The 21,516-nt window shown below is 46.7% G+C and overlaps 1 protein-coding gene across 1 annotated transcript; it reads right to left on the reverse strand.

The window, feature by feature from the left end:
• Positions 1 to 16,506, reverse strand: NUP54 (nucleoporin 54). The gene is given in 15 exon segments (XM_061563786.1): positions 1 to 365; positions 367 to 378; positions 1,924 to 2,034; positions 3,099 to 3,218; positions 4,744 to 4,851; positions 5,995 to 6,088; positions 7,025 to 7,079; positions 7,480 to 7,679; positions 8,065 to 8,261; positions 9,632 to 9,718; positions 11,375 to 11,469; positions 11,578 to 11,739; positions 12,246 to 12,515; positions 14,453 to 14,527; positions 16,398 to 16,506. Coding segments are annotated over 15 exon segments (1,815 nt in total). The 3' UTR covers positions 1 to 245.
• Between the last annotated feature and the right edge of the window lie 5,010 nt (positions 16,507 to 21,516).

The raw sequence follows: 21,516 nt of genomic DNA on the forward strand, positions 1-21,516 counted from the left end.
CATTGTGTTAAATTCCTTTTAATTTTTTTTATATAAAACAAATGCTCAGATATAAAATTTCTACAGTACGTATAATGTTCACAAATGTTCACAAATATTCACACGTAACCAATCGATTAGCACGGTCGGCTACATACGCTGCGAAAGAAGTTCAACATACATACATAGTGAAGAATATTTGTGGATTGAGCATGCTGCGTGTGACTTAAGTTTGTGTAAACATTCAAAGCGGTGTGCAGCAAACGTCAGTGCTTGCGCGTGTGCGAAAGCGTGTGCGATGCATCGCTCAGCCCACGCTCGATCGTTTTCAGGTCGTCCATGTCGTCCCGAATGATGGAAATCAGATGGCTCAGTCCTTCCTGCTGCTTGTCTCAAGTGCTGTAATGTCAGCAAAAACATTACAACATGTCAACGCATAATTATTGTAACAATCAGGCGTTACAGTATATTACAGGTAAAGGGCATGCAGTGTAACTAATATTCAACTTTAACACGTAGGCTTTCGCGACCAATATTATTCATAATCAACGTTTTTGGGTTTAGATCGCGTTATTTATAAATGTGTCGTAACCCTCCACCACCCGACACGGCCAATCAGTAAAAAAGTGTCACGTTGACAAAAGACAAATTAGTTCACTGCTTTAGCCCACCGGTGTGTTGAAGCCACATTTACAATTTGAGTACGACGTTTCGCTGGTAATTGCATCCAGCATCATCGGGCAATTCGCCAGAATGGTGAGGCTCTGCTGTGTCTCCCGTTCTTATATAGAGCAGCAGCAGGGTGACGTCATCATTAACTCATCAGGTGCAAAGATTTGAGGGGGGAGTTATTGTAATTATATACTAGATTAGTAATCAGGCTATTGTTACGATGCGAGTTGTAGATTAGTAATCATTTGGAATGGATTATTCAACTGCAGTATCACAATGTAGCACTGCCAATGATTCCTAGACACCTTGCTTATCTTCAACATTTGGTCTCTCTGGAAGCATCCTGTCCAATTCCCAGTTCTAACTTGCTTCATGCTTACACCTGTCGCAACAAGTAACATTTATCTTCCCTGATGGTGATAGGTAATGCTCGACTCATTGGCTTCAATATTTTTAAACTAGCTCAGAATTGCTACCAATCTTTCCCGCTTGGTCTGCGGTGTGGCACAGTCTCCCGTGGCTGTCCACACAGCCGACTCCATCCTCTTGTCGACTTAAAAAAAAAAACTCTCAAACAACTTTCTGACTCAATCCCAAAAACCAGCGGCACACACCAAGCACAGTGGCAATGTCCATGGCTCTCATCTCCTGCTGCAAAGTGCTGTAACACTTACAATTTGGTTTGAAAAGTGATCACCTTCCTATACTTCTTGACACTTGAAGCAATAGGGATCGCAAGATCTGAGAGGAGGGTACGCGACCACGGACTGTATCATTTCGCGTACTGTAGCGTACTGCTCAGCCATGCAGCTCAAGAAAGCGACGACTTGCCGGTAGCGATACAATGGGCATCGAGGGGAGCATTGCCAGCAACGCATGTGCGGGCAACTTCCTCAGCTCTTGAAAGTAGTTGCCCGCTAGCAGCAACGTTACAGCGATACCAGGCAACGTGAAACCCATTCATGGGTGGTAATGCATCACGAACTTTGTTGGAAAACAATGTTAAACAGGGTCAACATTAAGACAGGACTGCCTGTACTTTGATATTGTTTTCATTAATGATTAGTTTGTTTCAACTCCTATTTCCATGTCATTTTTTTTGCTCAGATTTCTACTTGTTCTATTGTTGCACTTGTGTACACGTTCATTGCTTTTAGAATTTTTGTAATCCTGGTCCCTCAAGTTCTCAACTGGTAAAAATAAAACAACGAATGAACTCGACAGCAGCTTTCATCAACACTCACAAATCACCGAGACGACGAACATATTTACTTGTTTGATTTCCATGAGCAGGCCAGGCTCCACGCTGTACTTGTCATCCGAGCGTGCAACTCCACAGTGGCTCTGCATGCGAACCTGGGACATGAGCTCATTGAGTCGGCCCTGCACGCAAACAGCAACAGCAAGAAATAGAAGCGCGGTGAAAAACTAATTTCGGCATGCAAATACTCTGAAACCCATTCGAGTGCAGCCGTGTAAGCTGAACAAACACAAGACCTGGAACACACAGGCATGCATTGGAAACACATGCATAGAGGCTAACCATTGCCATATACCGTGCGTCTCATTACATATACATGCAGCTGTGGCTCTGTGCTTCACAATTCTCAAAGTATGGGCCTCTATTCACCACTATATGCAATTGACAGTAATTGTATGAGATTAGATGGATAATGAGAACATATGACAGATTCACATTGCTTACACAGATCACCATGGCGATTTGCACCGTTTTGGTACTGAAGATGTCACTTTTTTGTAAAAAATCTGATGAAATTAAACATTCACCAATTGAAGATTGGAGATGTGACATCCCAGTGGGGTAGCGTGTGTGCTGCTTCTTGCAGATATCCGTGGTTTGCCACCAGAAAGTCACCATGGTTAATTCTACGAGCGTATTGACCATAAAATACTATGCACTGCCTGCTTCACAATGGATGTTAAAGATCCCATGATATACTCCAGAGAAGAGTAGGCATTATGTGCTGGTATTAAGGCCCAAATTTTCCCAATGAGAAAAACAGCTCACAAATTACTTAATATGGAAACATAACAATCGTGACCTCATGTGCAAACTTTACGCAATCCAAACCTTTATCATTAAAAATATTAGTCGTGAAATCCCACTTATTAAATTCAATACATTTGCAGAACCCTCCTGAAACAATTGTTAAGACTCACCAAGACCATCCTAGATATAATCAGCGCAATAATAAGTGTACTACTGTGAATCGCGAAGTATTACCTCTGTTTACCCAGAAAATCCTCACCTGAATCTCAAGAATTTTCAGCCGGGTCGTACCAAGTTTGCACAATGTAGGGTTAAGACCGGAAAACCCAGAGGAAACCAGTGCAGAGCAGGGAGAGAAATACAACTTAATCTGTTGGGATTATAACCCAGAACGACCTTGGTACTGAGGCACAAGCGTTACCACTCTGCCGCCCACCTTGTACTGAGTGGGTGCGTTAAGGTCGCCCTGCAGGGACTCGAGTGTCACGCGCAGCTGCTCCTCATCCGACTGTATCGCACAGCCACTCTTGCGCATCACCTCCTGCTTGGTCACCACCTGATGATGTCACGCAATGGACACTTTAGACACATCTATCAATGCCCATCACACAAAGTCACAGTGAATTCAGACTCAAATGAGCCTCGAGATCCAGTGCTCATCTCCAAATTTACAGTCCTGTCGTGGAAATTCCCCATTGCTATGGCAGGATGAGGCCTTCCGTAAGATATTACCCAAAAAAGTAGCACTTATTTTTTCATCCTCAGACGATTTGAACTCACAAGTGTTCAATTGTGAGCCACTCGCTCTACTGCTGAGCCACCTGGCAGATTACCACGTATTGTCAAAGAGTAAACCCTCGCTGTGCGCAAGTTCTGGATTCACGAGTTTCGCATGTTTGCGATTTACTAAATGTATACCCATTCTCTATTCATGACCCGCCAGACTCCAATATGCGGAAGTCTACGTAGTGCCAGGCCACCGGACACTGGGGAGGTGTGTGCAGAATTTAACATTTGAAACTGCCTGCGAAGATTAGGCGTGCCCCCTCGGCTGCCCACTTAATCCTCAAGTCTCGCAGTGATCTCACTCTGAACTAGCTATTGCGCGTTTTCACTTAATACGTACTTAGTCGACTCGTTTACACAATTTGGTATAAACGAGTCGACCGAGGTTCATTAAAAAGAACGCGAATGCAATCAGGGAAAGTGTTGCGGCTAATGCTCCCCAGGGTGCTAAAATTATAACTGTACGGAGTTGTTGTCAAACACCTGCATCTCCCGAGGAATCATCCTCCTGAATTCTTCACCGTCACGACCACCTACATTGTCGCCTAATCATCAAAGATAATAAAAAATTGTTCTTTATAATATATTGATTGTAGTCATTGTTATGAAACATTTACCATTTCCCCCCTACGTTCACTCGTAACAGGAATGTAACCCCATTTTTCCATTGGAACAAGGTTTCTGCATTCGCAAATTCTGCATTCGTGAGCGTTTTTATGAACATAACCGTCGCAGATAGAGAGGGTTTACTGTATACAGAGAAACTTTCACATAAGGTTATATTCACACAGATAAAATCATCAATAGCTCTACATAAGGCATTCACATTTCTTCTAAAGCTCCGTCTTGGTAACTTAATAACTTAAAAGTTAATCATTTTAGGTACCCAGCTGACATTGTTTGCAAGCAAGAAAATACTGTTTGGGAGCATCTTTTAAGGCCAGCACACGAGGGGGTGGATGACCGGCACCACATACTAACTAATACTGTTTATACACAGCACCAGGTGCTCATTTAAGGCTGAGTCAACCTAGCGGAGGCCTCGGACAGGTTCAGATATTCGACGCCGATGTTGGCCGTGAGCAGGAATCTAGGTGCATGACACAAGTGTGTTCATGACACGAGTGTGTTAACCACTGTACTACTGCTACCCGTGCAGGCGCACACACGCAAACACACAAGTGCAAACACACACGCAAACACACACAAACACGCAAACACACACAAACACACACAAACACGCAAACACACAAACACGCAAACACACACACAAACACACGCAAACACACACACACCTGTAGGAGCCGATGAGACAACTCCAGTTGCTTGCGTTTGTACTGCTGTGACTTGGCAAGCGTGCTTGTCTGCAGCTTCTTCAGCTCCAGTATGTCCTCTCCGATGATCTGCACACACAAGGGTTTGTTTCATTTGATCCTTCAGCAGCAGAGTTGGCTACGTACGGTGCAAGAGAAGTTCAAAATGCATACATTGTATCCATAATAAAGGTGTTTGGGGAAGCATATTATTAAGTGATACACTGTTTCATTGCATGCCTATATGCAGGTTACCATATGTTGATTAACTGTGACAAATCTAACCGGTAATATGTACTACATATTATCATATTAACAGAATGTAAGGACAACAAACTAAAACGTTTGCACTGTACGTTGATTAACTGACTAACAAAGCCAATATGTACTGCATATGCTCAGGATCACCATAATCCATTGTAATGTATAGGACTACATTAGCCCCCCCTATGCTCTTCGCACCTGAAACGCTCAGTGATGAGATCACGTTTACTCTATTTTAGACCAAAACAGGAAGACTCCTTCACAATTCTGGAAAATCGCCTGATGAAGCTGGTTGTAATCACCAGTAAAAACGTCGTACTCATATCAAGTGGGTTTACTCTCCAACACACAAGCGGTGTGCTGAAGTAGCAACTAGTTGCCACATTTTGTTTACGTGACAAACCTTAATAATTGCCTGTCGGGTGGTGGCGGGTTAACGGCACGTTTATATTTACGCGCTCTAACCCAAAAAAAATGTTTTATGGATATAGCTCGCAAAAGCAAAGTGTTAAATATACATACATTATAGTTGTGAGACTCAGCTAACTGCTGACTTTGTTACTGTACAATGTAAAACCCAGCTAGGTGGAACCGTGGAAGAACCCACACTAGCAAGGTGTATACGATGTGTACATGAGGAGCAATATCATGGACCAACGGTAGCACATTTCATTGTTTGTTGCAGAGGATCACATCCAGTAGGCTGCCTTGGTTTTTACTGTGGAGGTATTAACCATAAAATGTGCACCATTAGCTTCACAAAACATGTTAAACCAGAATGCCATTGTGTGCTGGCATCATGGTCCAAATTTCCTAATTTGAAAAAATTACCCACAAATCACTCAAATGGAATTACATCTAACATCGCGTGGGAAACGCACAGCGATGTCCTATGTGACAGCCTTGCACTATAAGAATGGCACGAGTGCTAAATGGTCATTATTTATTATTTGTGCACGTGACACTCACTTCCAAGCGGCTCTGGTGCAGCTTGGTCATCTCTTCCTGGCTCTTCAGTCGTTGGTGCAACTCTTTGAACCCCACCATGGGCACAGGGATGAGTCTACACACAGTCACCATTATAACACCTATGGGACCTTTTTGCCAGTATCAAGAATAAAACAGTTGTTAAGATGTTCAAACACCACACAGATGCCTTTTTCAAGGCATCAGTCTGCATTAACCACACATACTTGTGGCAAAGCCATGCAAACACACATGCGCCGATAATAATACACGGATTGTCTTTGAAACCGATTGGCCTACACCAGAGACAGCCTTCTTTATGGCCTTGTCTCACCAGTGTTGATTTATTGCCAAAAATGGTAAAACCTATTCTTATTTCTCATCATTATAACACCCGCGTGCATATTCAGCTGTCGTTAAACATTCAAGATCCTTCGTGGATGGCAGGGTGGTGCATTGGTAACACTTTTGCCTCGCAGCAAGATGGCCCTTGGCTTAAATTTCTAACTCGGGTGCCTTTGTGTGTGGAGTTGTGTAAGATTCCCCCCCCCCCCGTTGGGCATGAGATTATTTTTTGGGCACTAGATTCTTTTGGTTTGAAACTTTCGTGACTGCATGAATCCACACTCTTTGGTTCTTTCGGTAAAGTCACGTAGGTATAAAATAAAATAGATCACGACGATTTGGGCGCAACACAAGCGTCCATCATCAGGTCCGTCATCAGGTGGGAAAGCATGCTTTGATCAATTTAATTTTATACCTACGTGACCTTACCGAAAGAACCAAAGAGTAGAAATTTTTCTGGGTTCTCTGGTTTCTTCCCAAAGCAATCTGGTTTCTTCCCATAGCAAAAAAACGATGTAACTGCAATTGGTTAAACATGTCAATGCTGACAAATTACCTGCACATTTATCAATTAAAATTACCCAGAGCCACATCGCCCCTACTCCAAAAACTCAATAGGACCCACCCGAAATACAATTGTGAGACTTTCCTGGGCAAACAAGCTTATAATATAACGAAGGAGACTTACTTTTCTCGATCAGGGTTGTCAATCTTTGCTTGTTCCCAAATAATTGGGTCAATTCCTAAAAACAACAAACAATTAGCAACGTGGAAAAATAGATAATACCACTGTGCAAAAAAACGGCCTATACCTTCATATCAACTTTCAACCCAGCCACTTTCCTTCATGACTTTCAGGAAAAGTGTCTTCAGTAAGCATTTGAAAAAAATGTCAACATTATACCCTTCAATAATGCAGCCACATACCTGTCCAGGAATTTGAATGCTTAGAAATGTTTCTTTTAAGTACAATTCCTTATTACTTATTCAAATGTTTACGAATTCACTGTAGGACTCTAGACTTGGTTAAATAAAGGATACCGACCAATACCCCTCACACACATGAACACAGAAAGAAAATGCTGGGCTACACGTGGGTTTGTTTACCAAGGGTGGGTGTGTGTGTGTGCGAGCGCTCGGTACCGGCTGGCGGAGTGCGCAGATGCTGCTGCATCTGCGCCTGAGACAGCGCGACTCGTGGTGCCAGCAGCGTCACGGAGAGCTGCTGGTCGAGCATCGGACGCACCGACAGCTGCTCCAGCGCCGTACACAGCGTGGAGGCATGGACCCTGCGGGCGCCGCCGCCGGGGACCCGCTCCGTCACGTACACCACCACCTCCGTCCTACCACATGACCACGGCAAAGATCAGCAGGGCCAAGGCTCTGCCTTAGCTTACCGCACAGACACCACATTGACGTGGCCGAGTGGTAGCATGTTGGTTGGCCGCATATTGCAGAGGTTCGCCGTTCAAATCCGGCAAGCCGCTCTGGTTAATACTGCGGTTGTTTCAACTGTAAAACACCTCTCGCCATTTGCTTCACAATGGACATTAAAGATTATGGTTCTCCCGACCTAGAAAAACTATTGCACTCCTCGGGTTGTACTACGTGTTCAGCATGACATCGGACATCGGTTTCTGAAGAAGCTCTCAGTACGTGGAACCAAACGTTTGTGGACACCGTGCTGAACAGCACACGGTACAACTCGCAATCACACCGCTCACTCACTGTCCTTGATGCACAGCCTTAATGCTCTCCAGGCCAGGCTGCAGGTTCCCAGCGCTGCCACCACCCCCCACGGCGCGCAGCAGCACTTCCAGCACGAGCGCCTGCTTCTCCTGCACCTCGTGCACCGGCCGCGCCAGCACCATGGTCACCAGGCCTTCTTCATCTGCGTGCAGTGTGCCCAGGCTGTACCCCACAGCCTCAACGAAGACACACAGCAGCAAGCATTACTCTTACGCGCCTCACGGCCTCAATGAGACACAGCAGACAACAACTCTCATGAGACATATGTAAACATATTGAAACTGTAAACTTATACGTATGCGATTAACAACGAACATCGCACCCAAACGCCTATTACATGCATATATAATTAAATTTGCCGTGCATGTCCTACAGAGACTGCAGTTAGGCCCAACATGTATAGTAAATTAAGCTTTACAATAATAGGCAATAGATTTTTTTCAAATTTTAAGGGTCGTTTATTTTCAAGCAATTAAAAAAATGCAAACCAATTTAAGGAACCCACAATGCGAACAAGAAGCAAGACAATGACATTAATGACACAACTGTCTCTACTATTGGAAGATACAATGGCATGCTGCCAGCAGCCCACCCTAGCCAAAACATAAATAGAAACACACCTGCCTGGTTTTAAAAACCTGCTCGTAAAGATGCGAGGCAGGTGGGGTCAAGTGAAAGTCAGATATACCGCAATACATGCTCCGTATACTCAACATGGGAATACGCAAATATAATAAATAGCTGAAAAGCGTGGAGATATATGCATGTTTGGAACTATACCGAAAGAGGAACACGCGAATAAAATAAGAAAATGAATCCAGAGACGTCATAGACTGTTAAGTCAAGTAGGCTTGGGGCAAGGACATCTCACGAGGGATAACGGCCACCGTGGAGATGGAGCGGTATTAGTTCTTAGGCAAGAGAGGAATAAGTTTGGCATCACAGGACTTCGGGATGGTAACGGGCCTTTATCCAGCACAGAATAAACAATAGTTGATGATATTTAATGACATTTTTACTGGTAGGAACCAACTGGTTCCACCAGCCCACAGGGGATTATTGTGTCCGTCCGTCGTGCAGAGAGGGGCTGGGTGGGGAGGGTGGGGCTGGGTGGGAGGGGTGGGGCTGGGTGGGGCTGGGTGGGGAGGGGCTGGTCACCCCGTGGTGCCGTACACAGCGTTTAACCTACTCACGCCGGCTTGTGCCCGCCCTCACAGTCGGGCATATTTGCGGAATACACCACGCCGCCGTTGACCCTGGCCATTGACCGAGCAACCCAACGTGCCTACCAGCTCCCTCCGCAGGAATGTGTTATGCTATTGTAGATGCAGACTAATTGGAATATGAAAGAGCAAGGCAGAACTTATCAGACATGAGTGAAAATGAGATGGTATAAACGAAGAAAAAACTTATCGATTCTTGAAACAAATCTTGACAATTCATCCAAACTGCCAGGGATGAGAGCGGGAGCTCAAATCACATGGGCCACTGACAACCAATGACTACCGGAAGACAAGTGAAAATGTACATGAGAAGTTTGTCATACCTTGAAATGGCAGAAAGGGTTTTGAAGGGTGAATTCCAAGCAGGGTGCATTCTGAAGGAAGTACCCCCGACCTGTGCCCCAGAATGCCTACAAAGCAAGCCACATTCACACACAAACGCAAGCACAAAGAATGATGAAGAGTCAGTGCATTTCATAACATCTGTCACCATATCGCTTTTGCAAATTATTACAGTAGAACCTCGGAGAACGAACGCACCAGAACTCGAACAAATCGGTGTTCGAACGATATTTCTGAACATTTTTTGCCCCGAAAACCGAACGAAATTCGGAGGTCGAACGGGGCAATCGCGACTTGAAAGAACCTGTACGGCTCAGACGCGTATGGCCAGCATGCATGACGCTTGCCCAGACAAAGGTTTTACCACCTCCTCCTCCTCACCACCTTCCACTCACGCCATCAACTCTCCTTACTACAGGTAAAGTGAAGTTCAATGTTCATTTATTCCATATATTTATTCATTTATTCCATTTATTTATTGTGTTTCTTGTTTTTTGTATGATGTTATGCATGTAATTACTGTAAACTTCGTGTAAAAAAACTTTATAATGAGAGATTTCTCGTGTCTGGAACCAATTAATGTAATTTACATTAATTATTATGGGGAAAAGGAATTCGGTGTTCGAACAAATCGGTGTTCGAATGGCCTTCTGGAACTAATTAAGTCCGATCTCCGGGGTACCACTGTAGCTGTATTATTGTTCCACGTGTTAATCTGGGAAAGCCTCGTTCAGTCGCAACACTTTTCAGGAGGGTCATGCGTGCGTGGTTAATGCATACTTGATGTCTTGCACTAGGTGTTTATTTGGTGTTTGAAAGTCTTGATACCTGTGTTGTTGCTGGAAACGGTAAAGCCTATTCTTCGTTTTTCATTTGCGAGTAATGTTAAAAATGCGGAAAATTTGAACCAAGGTGTCGATACACAATCACCTACTCTTCTATAAATGGCATCATGGGATCTTTAACGTCCACTGTGAAGCAGAGAGTATGCTTAATTTGGTGCTTTCGTGACTGCAGGAATTATTCTTTGGTTCTTTCGGTAAAGTCACATATAAAGATAAAATAATAAATTAAATTAAATACTAGTATTTATACGTGACTTTACCGAAAGAACCAAAGAACAGAGAGTATGCGTATTTTATGGTTAATACACCAACAGTATTAACCAGGGTGGACTCACTGAAAACTAAGAGCAAACTTCTGCAACAGCGATGAACGTGCTACCACTGGGACACATCACCGCCCCCAAATGAACCAAAAACCCGGCACATTCTGAAATAACACGGCCTAAAAATAAAATATATTATAGGCATATATAATGAAACAATTTAACACGTAGGCTTTCGCGACAAATATTATCCATAATAAAGGTTTGTTTGGGTTAGATCGCGTAAATATAAATGTGTCGTTAACCAATTGCCACATTTTGCTAACATGACAAACCTTACTAATTGGCTATGTCGGTTGGTGGCGGGTTAACAAAACATTTATATTGACACTATCTAACCAAAAAAACATTTTGAGAATGAAACAGAAAATGCAGTCCATCCAACAGCCTTGATAGGAACACCCAAAAGGAGTAGAAGAACCCAAGTGCTGAATAAATAAATATTACATTATTTAAATACTGTACGTGACGTGCAAAAGTATATCTAGCGGCATTATAAAATCCAAACCTACTCCACTTATTTAAAAAAAGAATGTGTTGTGCGCATAGCATTTACCTGCAGTTGATTCCAGCGGGCAATGATGGCGTCGCGCTCGTCAGAAAATACGCATGGAGCGGACAGCGCAGTGGCCAAGTTATAAACAGGAGCTCCTGCACACAGCCACAGGTCCGACAGCAAGGTATAAATGTTGCCATTAGCACAGTGTCCACACACGTCTGCGAGCACATGGAAGCGCCTGTGAGCGAGCGCGTGGTTACCAGCGACTTGTTGAGACTGTTGAGCTCCCATGGCTGAGAATCCCCCGAACGGTCCAACGGAGCCACCACCAAGTGCCCCCGTGCCTGCAGCAAGCCCTCCGGTCCCCGCGCCCAAATTCCCGAATCCACCAAACCCACCAAACATCCCCGTCGGTCTTGGACCTACAGAAACATAAATTTTTGTTTAGTTCTCGTTCAGATAGAATATGCATGTATTTGGGTCAATCTGTGAATATTGTTCAATTTGCATTTCCGAAACAACTGAACTTTTCACATCTCACGATGCACCACAAGTTTAGAAATGAGCACGTGTCATTACATGTGTGGTTTAAGACTCGGAGCACGAAATTAACCAATAAGAACGGATGGCATTTCACATACCTCGAATGATACCCTATAGAGATATACCCTACAAAGCGGTAACAGCCTGTGCCATGGACAATGTTATTTAACAAAAATCCGAGCGTTATTAAAGCATCGTACGAGATACCACGAGTAACATGAAACTTATTTTTTACATTTCGTGCAAAACCATGCTTTGTCTGTCAAACAGCACCATCACCTCCAACTTTTCTTGTTAAAACAAAGGAAGCATTTGTATCTCATAATCCGGAGAATTTGGCAGAACAACTAGAAAACCATAAAAACTGTTTTGTGCGTTTTATCACCTCCGAAGCAGAACCCCGTGCCGGGCTGTGACGCGGCCGTGCTTGTCGGGGGAGGAAAATTTGTTGCAAATCCACCAAAGTTGAATCCAGCTCCAGGTTGCTGCCCACAGACTCCAGCAGCCCCAGGATTTACCCCCACAGTTGACACGGCCGTATTAGCACCACTCTGGGCCATGGTGAGTGTCCCAAACCCCCCAAACCCTTGGTTCACTGAAGCCGGGGCAACAGCACAGCTGGTGGGGATGCCAAATCCACCAAACATTGGGGCCGCTGAGGGTGACAGAAACAGAGCGATACAACAGGTTCAATGGAGAACTCAAATCAGAATCTTCCGCAAAATCACCTTTCATCATGACAACATTCAAACTATTAAGCCAAGCGAGTTCGGGCAGGACACATCACAAGAATGTATGATGGGCCATGTAATGAAATGTGCGTGAAATGTTACGTGTAATTATAAAACAATACTTATTTATGGGGGATAATATGCAATTGGGTGTTATGACCTGCTGACCGAGTGATTTTAACTGCTAATAACCCAAAAGTGCAAGTCTATATCCTAAAAAACGAACCCACAAAGTCAACATGGGAGCATTTAATTGAAAATAAAAGGGAGGAGTTACTCAAACCTCATTCAGTTTGGTGTTTTAACATCTTATCACCTGTTTTGTTGCCAGAAAAAAAGAGGAAAATCTCTTCTTATATTTTGATACTGGGAAAGGAGGTCCCATGATGTAGCTGCTCACCCCGATCTCTCATTGCTCTGATAATGCTTTTTCTTTATGCTGTACGCCTTTTGGCGTCCTCTCGTCTAAGGCCACCCCACAGAGACGATCCCCCTCTCTGTACCTGTGTTACTCTCTCTATGTATCTTGGTGATATCTGTCTGCTTATATGTCTGTCTATAGTTTTCTGGTTAGATTTTTTGTTGCTATATCATTTATACCTGATGATGATTGCTTGTGTTGCAATCGAAACGTCGTATGCTATTATTTAATTTATTATTTTATCTTTATACGTGACTTTACCGAAAGAACCAAAGAATAATTCCTGCAGTCACGAAAGCTCCAAAATTAAGATTGGTCTAACACTGTTTGAGACTAGGCTCAAAAGAAAGCTGTCTCTGGTGTGGACCAATCAGTTTCAAAGACAATGCATATATTATCAGAGGATGTTTTTTGTTTGCATTTTGACCACAAGTATATGTGATTAATGCAGACATGATTCCTTGCAAAAGGTTTCAGTTTGATGTTTTTACATCTTAACACCTGTTTTGTTGCCAGAAAAAAGGGGAAAACCTATTGTTATATTTTGATACTGGCAAAGGAGGTCCCATGAACTATGTAACACAAATCTTGTTCCTGGGTAGTAAGTGTTATTTTGTAATTGCATATGCCTAAAAAGTATAGAAAATGGCTATTATTCCCCACAAACTTTGCTTTTGTGACCAGGACAGTGTTCTCCTTGAATTTATCAAGATGAGCACCAAAGATATGGACTTTGAGGGACATCCTACATCCCATTGTGCCCTAATTATTCACCAGTCTCAACCAGCTCCACATAGTTTTCGAGCTTGTGATTGCCCAGGAAGCCACGAACCACTGCGACAAAGCGGTTCCAAGCCACTTTCTCCTTACTAGTGAGCTTCTTGGGGAATTAATTGCGCTCCAGGATCTTCTTTATCTGTGGTCCGACGAAGACACCAGCTTTGACCTTTGCCTCGGACAGCTTAGTGAAGAAGTCTTGAAGATACTTGAAAGGCTGCAGACTCCTTTTCTACAGCTCTGACAAATTGTTTCACAAGGCCCAATTTGATGTGCAGTGATGGCATCAGCACCTTCCGGGGGTCCACCAGTGGCTCCCAATTGACGTTGTTCCTCCCCACAGAGAACTCGGTCCGCTCTGGCCAGTCCTGCCTGTGGTAGTGCGCCTTGGTGTATACATATTTTGTAGTAATTTTGGTATTAATTTAGTATAAATACATGTTAATTTTGATTCATGTTGTTTTTTCTGACTTTATGTGAACGAAAAGACACAAATTCGCCCGTTTTCTCAAGTTTGTTGGGAATAATAGCCATTTTCTGTACTTTTGAGGCATAAGAAATTATAAAATAACACTTACTACCCAGGAACAAAAACAATTGTTACCCAGTGTGATATTACGTCCAAGCTTGGACTGCCATGATACGAAGTCACGTAAATATTACCTGTGTTACCAAAGCCACCAAATCCAGCTGTGTGTGCTGCCGTTGTGGTGGCTGGGTTCTGACCAAATCCAAACCCTGAAAAGCAGTGGTACATAACGAGACATGGTCACGAGCAGCACAGGCAATCCCCGACTTAAGAACACTCGCCTTGCGAACATTCGCATTTACAAACGAGCTTCCACGAGATATATATTTTATATCAACTTGCAAATGCAAACTCGCACTTGCAAACTGAACCGCAGGACTATTTAGTGTTTGTCTGCGCGCACGCCCATGTGTGTGTGAAAGTAATTATTACAGTATTACATGCAAATCTACAATATTGTTTCTTGTTTATAAGTTTAACAATGCTTCCCTTTTTGTTGAACCGTAATATATGTTTTATGTATGTTGAACTTATTTCGTACCAACGTAGCCAACGGTTCTAACCGTATGTGCATTTAAGTAAAGTACAGTACATATTGCGTTGCTACTTACAAACGGATCTCAGGCACGCGACCCGTTCGTAAGTCGAGTGTCCATAATGTCACATTTACAAAACATTGCAAGAAAAATTAAGTAGTTACTACCCCTTTCCCACAAGAACACATCTTCCAGAATGCAGTGTCCCAGCAACATTGTAGATTTAACTTTTAATTGGTTTATATAGCAGCTTATTTAAATGTAAAACGAATTTCCTTTAAATAGAAAACTAATTTCTTTAGAATATCTTTTTGCGCTCAGTATGTTGTCCTTCCACCGAACCTCCGATTAGCACGCCAATATATTTCGATTGAAGAGTTTGTGTCTCGTCCGCTACTATTCGGTAGCTATTCACATACCTGTTTAAAAAAGTGGTTATCAACAAAACCTTTTTTTATTCATTCTCATCAGGCCATATGGTTATTAAGTGCAATCTCCAACCCTCAAATCCTCTCTCTCAATGTGTTGTAAAGACTAGCAGGCATTTGTCGCCTATTTTATGGATGTATTTTGAACTTCGTAGGCAACCGTGCGGTGTTATTGATGAATGTGTTGAAGGTTTTGTTGTTGGTGCTGTTGCTACTGTTGAGGTTAGGGCGCCACTGTCAGCACCACACAATATTGTCTACTTCTAGGAGACACTGAAAGGCCTCGCCTCGTTCGCGTGGATGTCGAGTGGAACAGCTTGCCGAGCTCAACAAGAAACTATGCCCATGAAATGCGCGCGTTGTAAACTACAGGATATTGTTGTCTTTGTTATCCAAGTGGATGCGGCCTTTCACCGCCGTTAACTGCCCGTGTCACAAGTACGGTGGTGCACCAGCCGCGTGTGTTGTCGTGCTCGCTAACAGCACTTGCCCCTACAGTGTGTGCGGGCTATGCGGGGAATCTTTGTCTTTGTGTTGTAGTCCTCGCTACATGCCATTGTCTCTCGTTGTGTGTAATGAACACAAACCCTTCTGCGACGCGTACAGTAATGAACAAGAGGTGGGGGGGGGGGGGGGTGGAAGGATCGACCGGCTGTGCGTGAGTGGCCACCAACATCTCTCGCTCTCTATCGCACGTACCAGTCTAGGTGTCACGTCCAAAGACAAAGGCCCCCTCATGTGTAGCCTTAACAGACTGTAGGGGCAAGTGCTGTTAGCGAGCACCTATGAAGGCCGGCACGGCACACGAGGGGGTGGGTGGCCAGTACCACGCCCGACCGCCTTTGTCTCCCTAGTGACGGTGTTTACACACCGCACCAGGTACTCATTTGAGGCTGAGTCGACCTAGGGAAGGCCCAGGACCGGTTCAGATAATCGTCACTGGTGTTGGCCGTGAGCGGGAATCGAACTCGAGTCGCCGGGTTCGTAGCGCTAACCGCTGCACCACCGCTCCCCACGGTTTCACGTGCACACTCACTCTCTCACACTCCACCCCGTGCGTGGTTGTTGTGGTTGTTGTGGCTGTTGTTGTTGTGGCTGTAGCTGTTGTTGTTTACCTCCCGCGTTCCCGAGCGCCGCGGAGCCGAAGGAGAACGACGCCGCCGCCATCGTGGAGTCGCGGCGCCGCGGAGCGCAGCGGGCGGCAGTGACGTAGCCGCGCGTCATCGCCACGCGCCGCCAGCCCGGATATAGACACGGGCGCCATCTTACGTAGGGGGTGGTTGGTGGTGGGGGGGGGTGTAGTGGGGGGGGGGAGTGAGGGTGGTGGTGGGTGGGGTGTAGTGGGGGGGGGAGTGAGGGTGGTGGTGGGGGGGGGTGTAGTGGGGGGGGGAGTGAGGGTGGTGGTGGGGGGGGTGTAGTGGGGGGGGGGAGTGAGGGTGGTGGTGGGGGGGGTGTAGTGGGGGGGGGAGTGAGGGTGGTGGTGGGGGGGGTGTAGTGGGGGGGGGGAGTGAGGGTGGTGGTGGGTGGGGTGTAGTGGGGGGGGGGAGTGAGGGTGGTGGTGGTGTAGGGGGGGTGGTGTTGGTGGGGGGTGGTGTTCGTGGTGGGTGGGGTGTAGTCCGGCAAAACAACCTCCTACCTCCTCGCGGTGCCGGACGGGCAACACTGTCGTGGGCAGTGCCTCTCCCCTCATGGCGTCTGTGTCCACCACAGTGGCTAAACGGGGGCTCTGGACGGGTGCGAGGGGCTGGTAACCCCTCCACCTTCAATTAACCACCAGTAAACTACAAACTAAACATAAACCGGTAACTAATAAGCTTGTGCCGGAGGCCCCGGGGGGTCAGGCTTTTATGACGTCTCCTGGCCAAACCCCATTTGGCGGAGCCAGGAGATTGAATTTTCACCCTCGGGGCTCCTCCAGAAACAACAAAAAACCATTGCGGATGGCCACGTGGAATGTTCGAACGCTCACTGCGGAGGAGAGGCTGCCACTCCTCTGTCGGGAGCTGGACCGGTACCGCCTGGATCTCTGTGGCATTCAGGAGGTCCGGTGGACCGGTTCTGGCTCCTGCCACCATGAGGGGTGGACAGTCCTCTACTCGGGGTAGGAGACTGCCAAACAACAGGGTGTGGCTCTTCTTCTGAACAAAAGAATGAAGGGGGCGTGGGAGCGTGGCGGTGAGGTGTGGGAAGCTGTAAGCCCCAGGATACTTTGGGCTCGCCTTCCCATCAACCAGAGGCGAGGAGTGGTGGTCGTGGTTACTTATGCCCCCACCGAAGACGAACATCCGTGGAGGGATGCAAGCAAAGCCGATGAGTCAGACGCTTTCTATGACTTCCTGTCACAGGTGCTGGCTAAAGTGGCCACTCGGGACAGAGTCATCTTGTTGGGTGACTTCAATGCCCGAGTTGGTCATGATGCTGACACCTGGTCTGGAGTGATTGGAAGGCATGGGCCAGATCAGCTCAATAATAACGGTAGGAGGCTGCTAGATTTTTGTGCAGCCCATGGGCTTGTAATTACCAACACGCTCTTCCGGCATCGGCGCATCCACACAACATCATGGATACATGCCGGGTCCAAGCAAGAACATCTGCTGGACTACATAGTGACGGACCAGCGAATGCGAGCCCATGTCCTTGACACCAGGACCTACCGTGGAGCTGATCTGCCCTCTGACCATCGACTAGTCATCTGTAAGATGCGCCTGCCTTTCTTCCACTCCGGTGGTGGGTGTACACCCAGGATCCCATTCCAACCAAAAGTGGCCTGGTCTCAGCTGATGAAAGTTGCAAGCGAGAATTTCATCATCGCTTGCAGCTGGGGTTGGCATCGTCCCCCACTCCACCTGATGTCGAGGGTAAATGGGCGAGGTTTAAGACTGTGACTCATGCAGCTGCAATGGCTGCTTTGGGTACGCGGTCCAGACCTCCCCAGAAACCCTGGCTGACAGAGAAGGTGTTCAGGTTAATTGAGAAAAAGCGACAGGCCCACTCTCATCGCCTACAGCATCCCACGTCAGAGAATGAGGAGGTTTACCGCAGCCTTCGCTCGGAAGTTCGGAGAGCCGTAAGGCGCTGTAAGGATGGGTGGTGGTCGCGGGTTGCTGAGGAGATGGAGTCTGCCTCAGTGGCCCGTGATCACAAATCACTATTTAACTCCATCAAAAAAGTAACCTGCAGCGCCACACCTATTACCATCATTAGAGGAAAAAACGGTGATCCAATCTCCGACCCCCAGGAACAGGTTTGTAGATTTGCTGAGCATTTCTGTGAGGTCCTGGGGGAGGGAAATTCTCTCAGCCAGGAAAACATCATGGCACAAAGTGGTGATAACCCTGCTGAGGCTGCGGTGCCTCAAATATTGGAAGAGGTCACCCCCTGTGAGTGGCTGGCTGAGGTGCCAGCTGTTGAGGAAGTACTGAGGGCAATCCGGAGTCTGAGACCAGGGAAGGCACCGGGTAGAGATGATCTCCCAAGCGAAATGCTGAGGGAGGGTGGCGTTTGTGCACAGACTGCCCTATATGACATCATAACAACAGTCTGGACCACTGGACGGGTTCCGCAGGACTGGAAGGATGCCCTGGTGGTCCCCCTCTTTAAGAAGGGGGACCGTACCGACTGTAACAACTACAGGGGCATCTCACTCCTCAGTGTGCCGGGTAAGGTCCTGGCAAGGATTATTCAACATCGCCTTGCTAGGCAGGCTGAGGAGAGGCTTGCGGAGCCCCAATGCGGTTTCAGGAAAGGGCGGTCCTGCACAGATGCCATATTTTCTGTCCGTCTGCTACAGCAGAGGTGTAGGGAATTCCAAAAAGACCTACATCTCTGCTTTATTGACCTGGTCAAGGCCTATGATACCATCAGTAGGACTGGGCTCTGGGTTGTTCTTCGTGCTTTCGGAGTCCCTGACCCTCTGCTCACGATCATTAAGGACCTTCATGATGGTGAGCAGGCCCGGGTAAAACTACGTGGCCGGGAGTCGGAGCCTTTCCCTGTACACCTTGGGGTGCGACAGGGATGTCCTCTGGCTCCCACATTATTTAACATCTATTTTGACCGCGTAGTTCGTGAAGCCTTCAATAGCTGTACCGGGGGAATTTCCATTTGGTACAGATATAATGGGAGGCTGATCGATGCCCGGGTGCGATCAAGGGATGGCTCCCTATTGGTCAACCACGTTATGTATGCCGATGATTTGGTAATAGCTGCTCATTCAGAAGAGGAGTTGGAGACGCTGCTGCTGAGACTGGAGCGTGCCACTAAGAGGTGGGGCCTTACCATCAGCCCCACCAAAACTAAGCACCTGCCTGGGTATTTTGTACCATCGGACACTCCACCCCCACAACTCCCAATTGGTGATGGGGCAGTTGTGGAGAGAGTGGAGAGTTTCCCATACCTGGGCAGTGTGCTTATGACCGGCTCCAGTTTATCAGCAGAGGTCTCACTCCGAATCAGTTCAGCGGCAATATCTTTTCATCGGTTGCGTAACGCTGTGTGGAAGCTACCTGGTCTGTCGCTCCGCACGAAGCTTCAGGTCTTCTCGGCCACGGTCATTCCCTCCCTTCTCTACGCTTGCGAAACGTGGACCCCCCTAGTGGAGCATCTTCGCCGGTTGGAAACATTTAGGCTGACCTGCCTACGATCCATCCTGGGTTTAACCAGGCTGGATTGTGTGAGGAGCTCACAAATCCTTGAAAGATCTGGGCAAAGTCCCATCAGTGAGCTCCTCCGGCAGGCAATGCTGCGTTGGCTGGGTCATGTAGCCCGCATGCCCAGCCACCGCATGCCTAAACAGCTTTTGTTCGGCCGGATCGAGGGGGCTAGACGGGCGCGGCACGGGCTGGAGAAGAGATGGAGTGATGTGGTACAGGAGGACGTGGAGCTGAGTGGACTTGCCGATGACTGGTACCAGCGGTGTCAAGATCGGCCTCAGTGGAGGAGGCTCGTGAAGGACGCTACTGGGCAGTTGGAGGCAGTCGCCCTCCAACAACAACGGAGGGCGGAGGAGCGACGCTCACAACAACGAGCGGAGCGCCGGGTGGCTAAAGCACAGCAAGTTGGTACAGTAGGGGACACAGGTGGTGCATCAGCCAGTCATCTCGGTCATCTCGGTCAGTCGACCCGTGGCACCTGGGTCTGCCCCGTGACCTCCTGCCAGCGGGCGTTCGACACTTCACGTGGCCTCAAGGTGCACTTGGCCTGGCACAAGCATCGTGGTGACGTCACCGCCACTTAGTGGCGAATGGCGGTTGTTGTTGTTGTAGTGGGGGGTGGTGAAGGTTGTGGGGGTGGTGAGGGTTGTTGGGGATAGTGGTGGGGGTGGGTGGGGTGGTGGTGAGGTTTGTGGAGGGTGGTGTTGGTGGTGGGGGGGGTAGTGAGGGTGGTGGTGGTGTAGGGGGGTGGTTGTTGGTGGGGGGGGGGTAGTGGTGGGGGTGGGTGGGGTGATGGTGAGGGTTGTGGGGGGTGGTGTTGGTGGTGGGGGGATGTAGTGGGTGGTGGGGGGTAGTTTCAATCTAAGGCAACGTGTTCTGCCTGTAAAGCCAACACCGTCCCGTAGACGGATAGACCAACAATTGCATATTTGTTGCTATCATCCATAACACGTTTTTTTTGGGAAGGGGGTAAAATTCGTCGTTAAACCCGACACAGCCACTCGGTAAGCTTTGCCACATAAACAAAACTGTCCCAAAACATGCCAAATCGTGACCTAGTTCAGCAGCACGGGTGGAGTTGTGAGAGTTACGAGATCACACACAGCCACAAGCAACGTGGCTCTTTAACTTGCACGCGTGGGCTGCGTCCCAATCGACCGCACACGCAGAGCAAATGTCAATTCTAGATTTGAAGCTTTCGTGACTGCAAGGATTCATATTCTTAGGTTTTTTCGGTAAAGTCACGTAGGTAAAACATCAAAATTAATGAAAACAATATAGTGATTTTTATATTTTATTTTACTTTCATTAATTTTGATGTTTTACCTACGTGACTTTACCGAAAAAACCTAAGAATATAGCAAATGTCAAGGCCACGAATTCTGTCTGGTAAGCCAATACGGAGACTGATGGACCAAAAAATATCGCATATTTGTTGCTGTAATCAATAATGGGGGGGGAGGGGGTTGGATGTTATCGCGTAAATATAAATGTGTCGTCAAGCCCGCCACCTCCCACCACAATTTGAGTAAATAGTAAATGTTGTTGTGGGTTTAACTCTCCAACACACCGGCTGCTGTAC

Source organism: Lethenteron reissneri, chromosome 32 (genome assembly GCF_015708825.2).
Source record: "Lethenteron reissneri isolate LAM-NWPU_2019-01 chromosome 32, ASM1570882v1, whole genome shotgun sequence".
In the NCBI taxonomy this organism is placed as follows: domain Eukaryota; kingdom Metazoa; phylum Chordata; class Hyperoartia; order Petromyzontiformes; family Petromyzontidae; genus Lethenteron; species Lethenteron reissneri.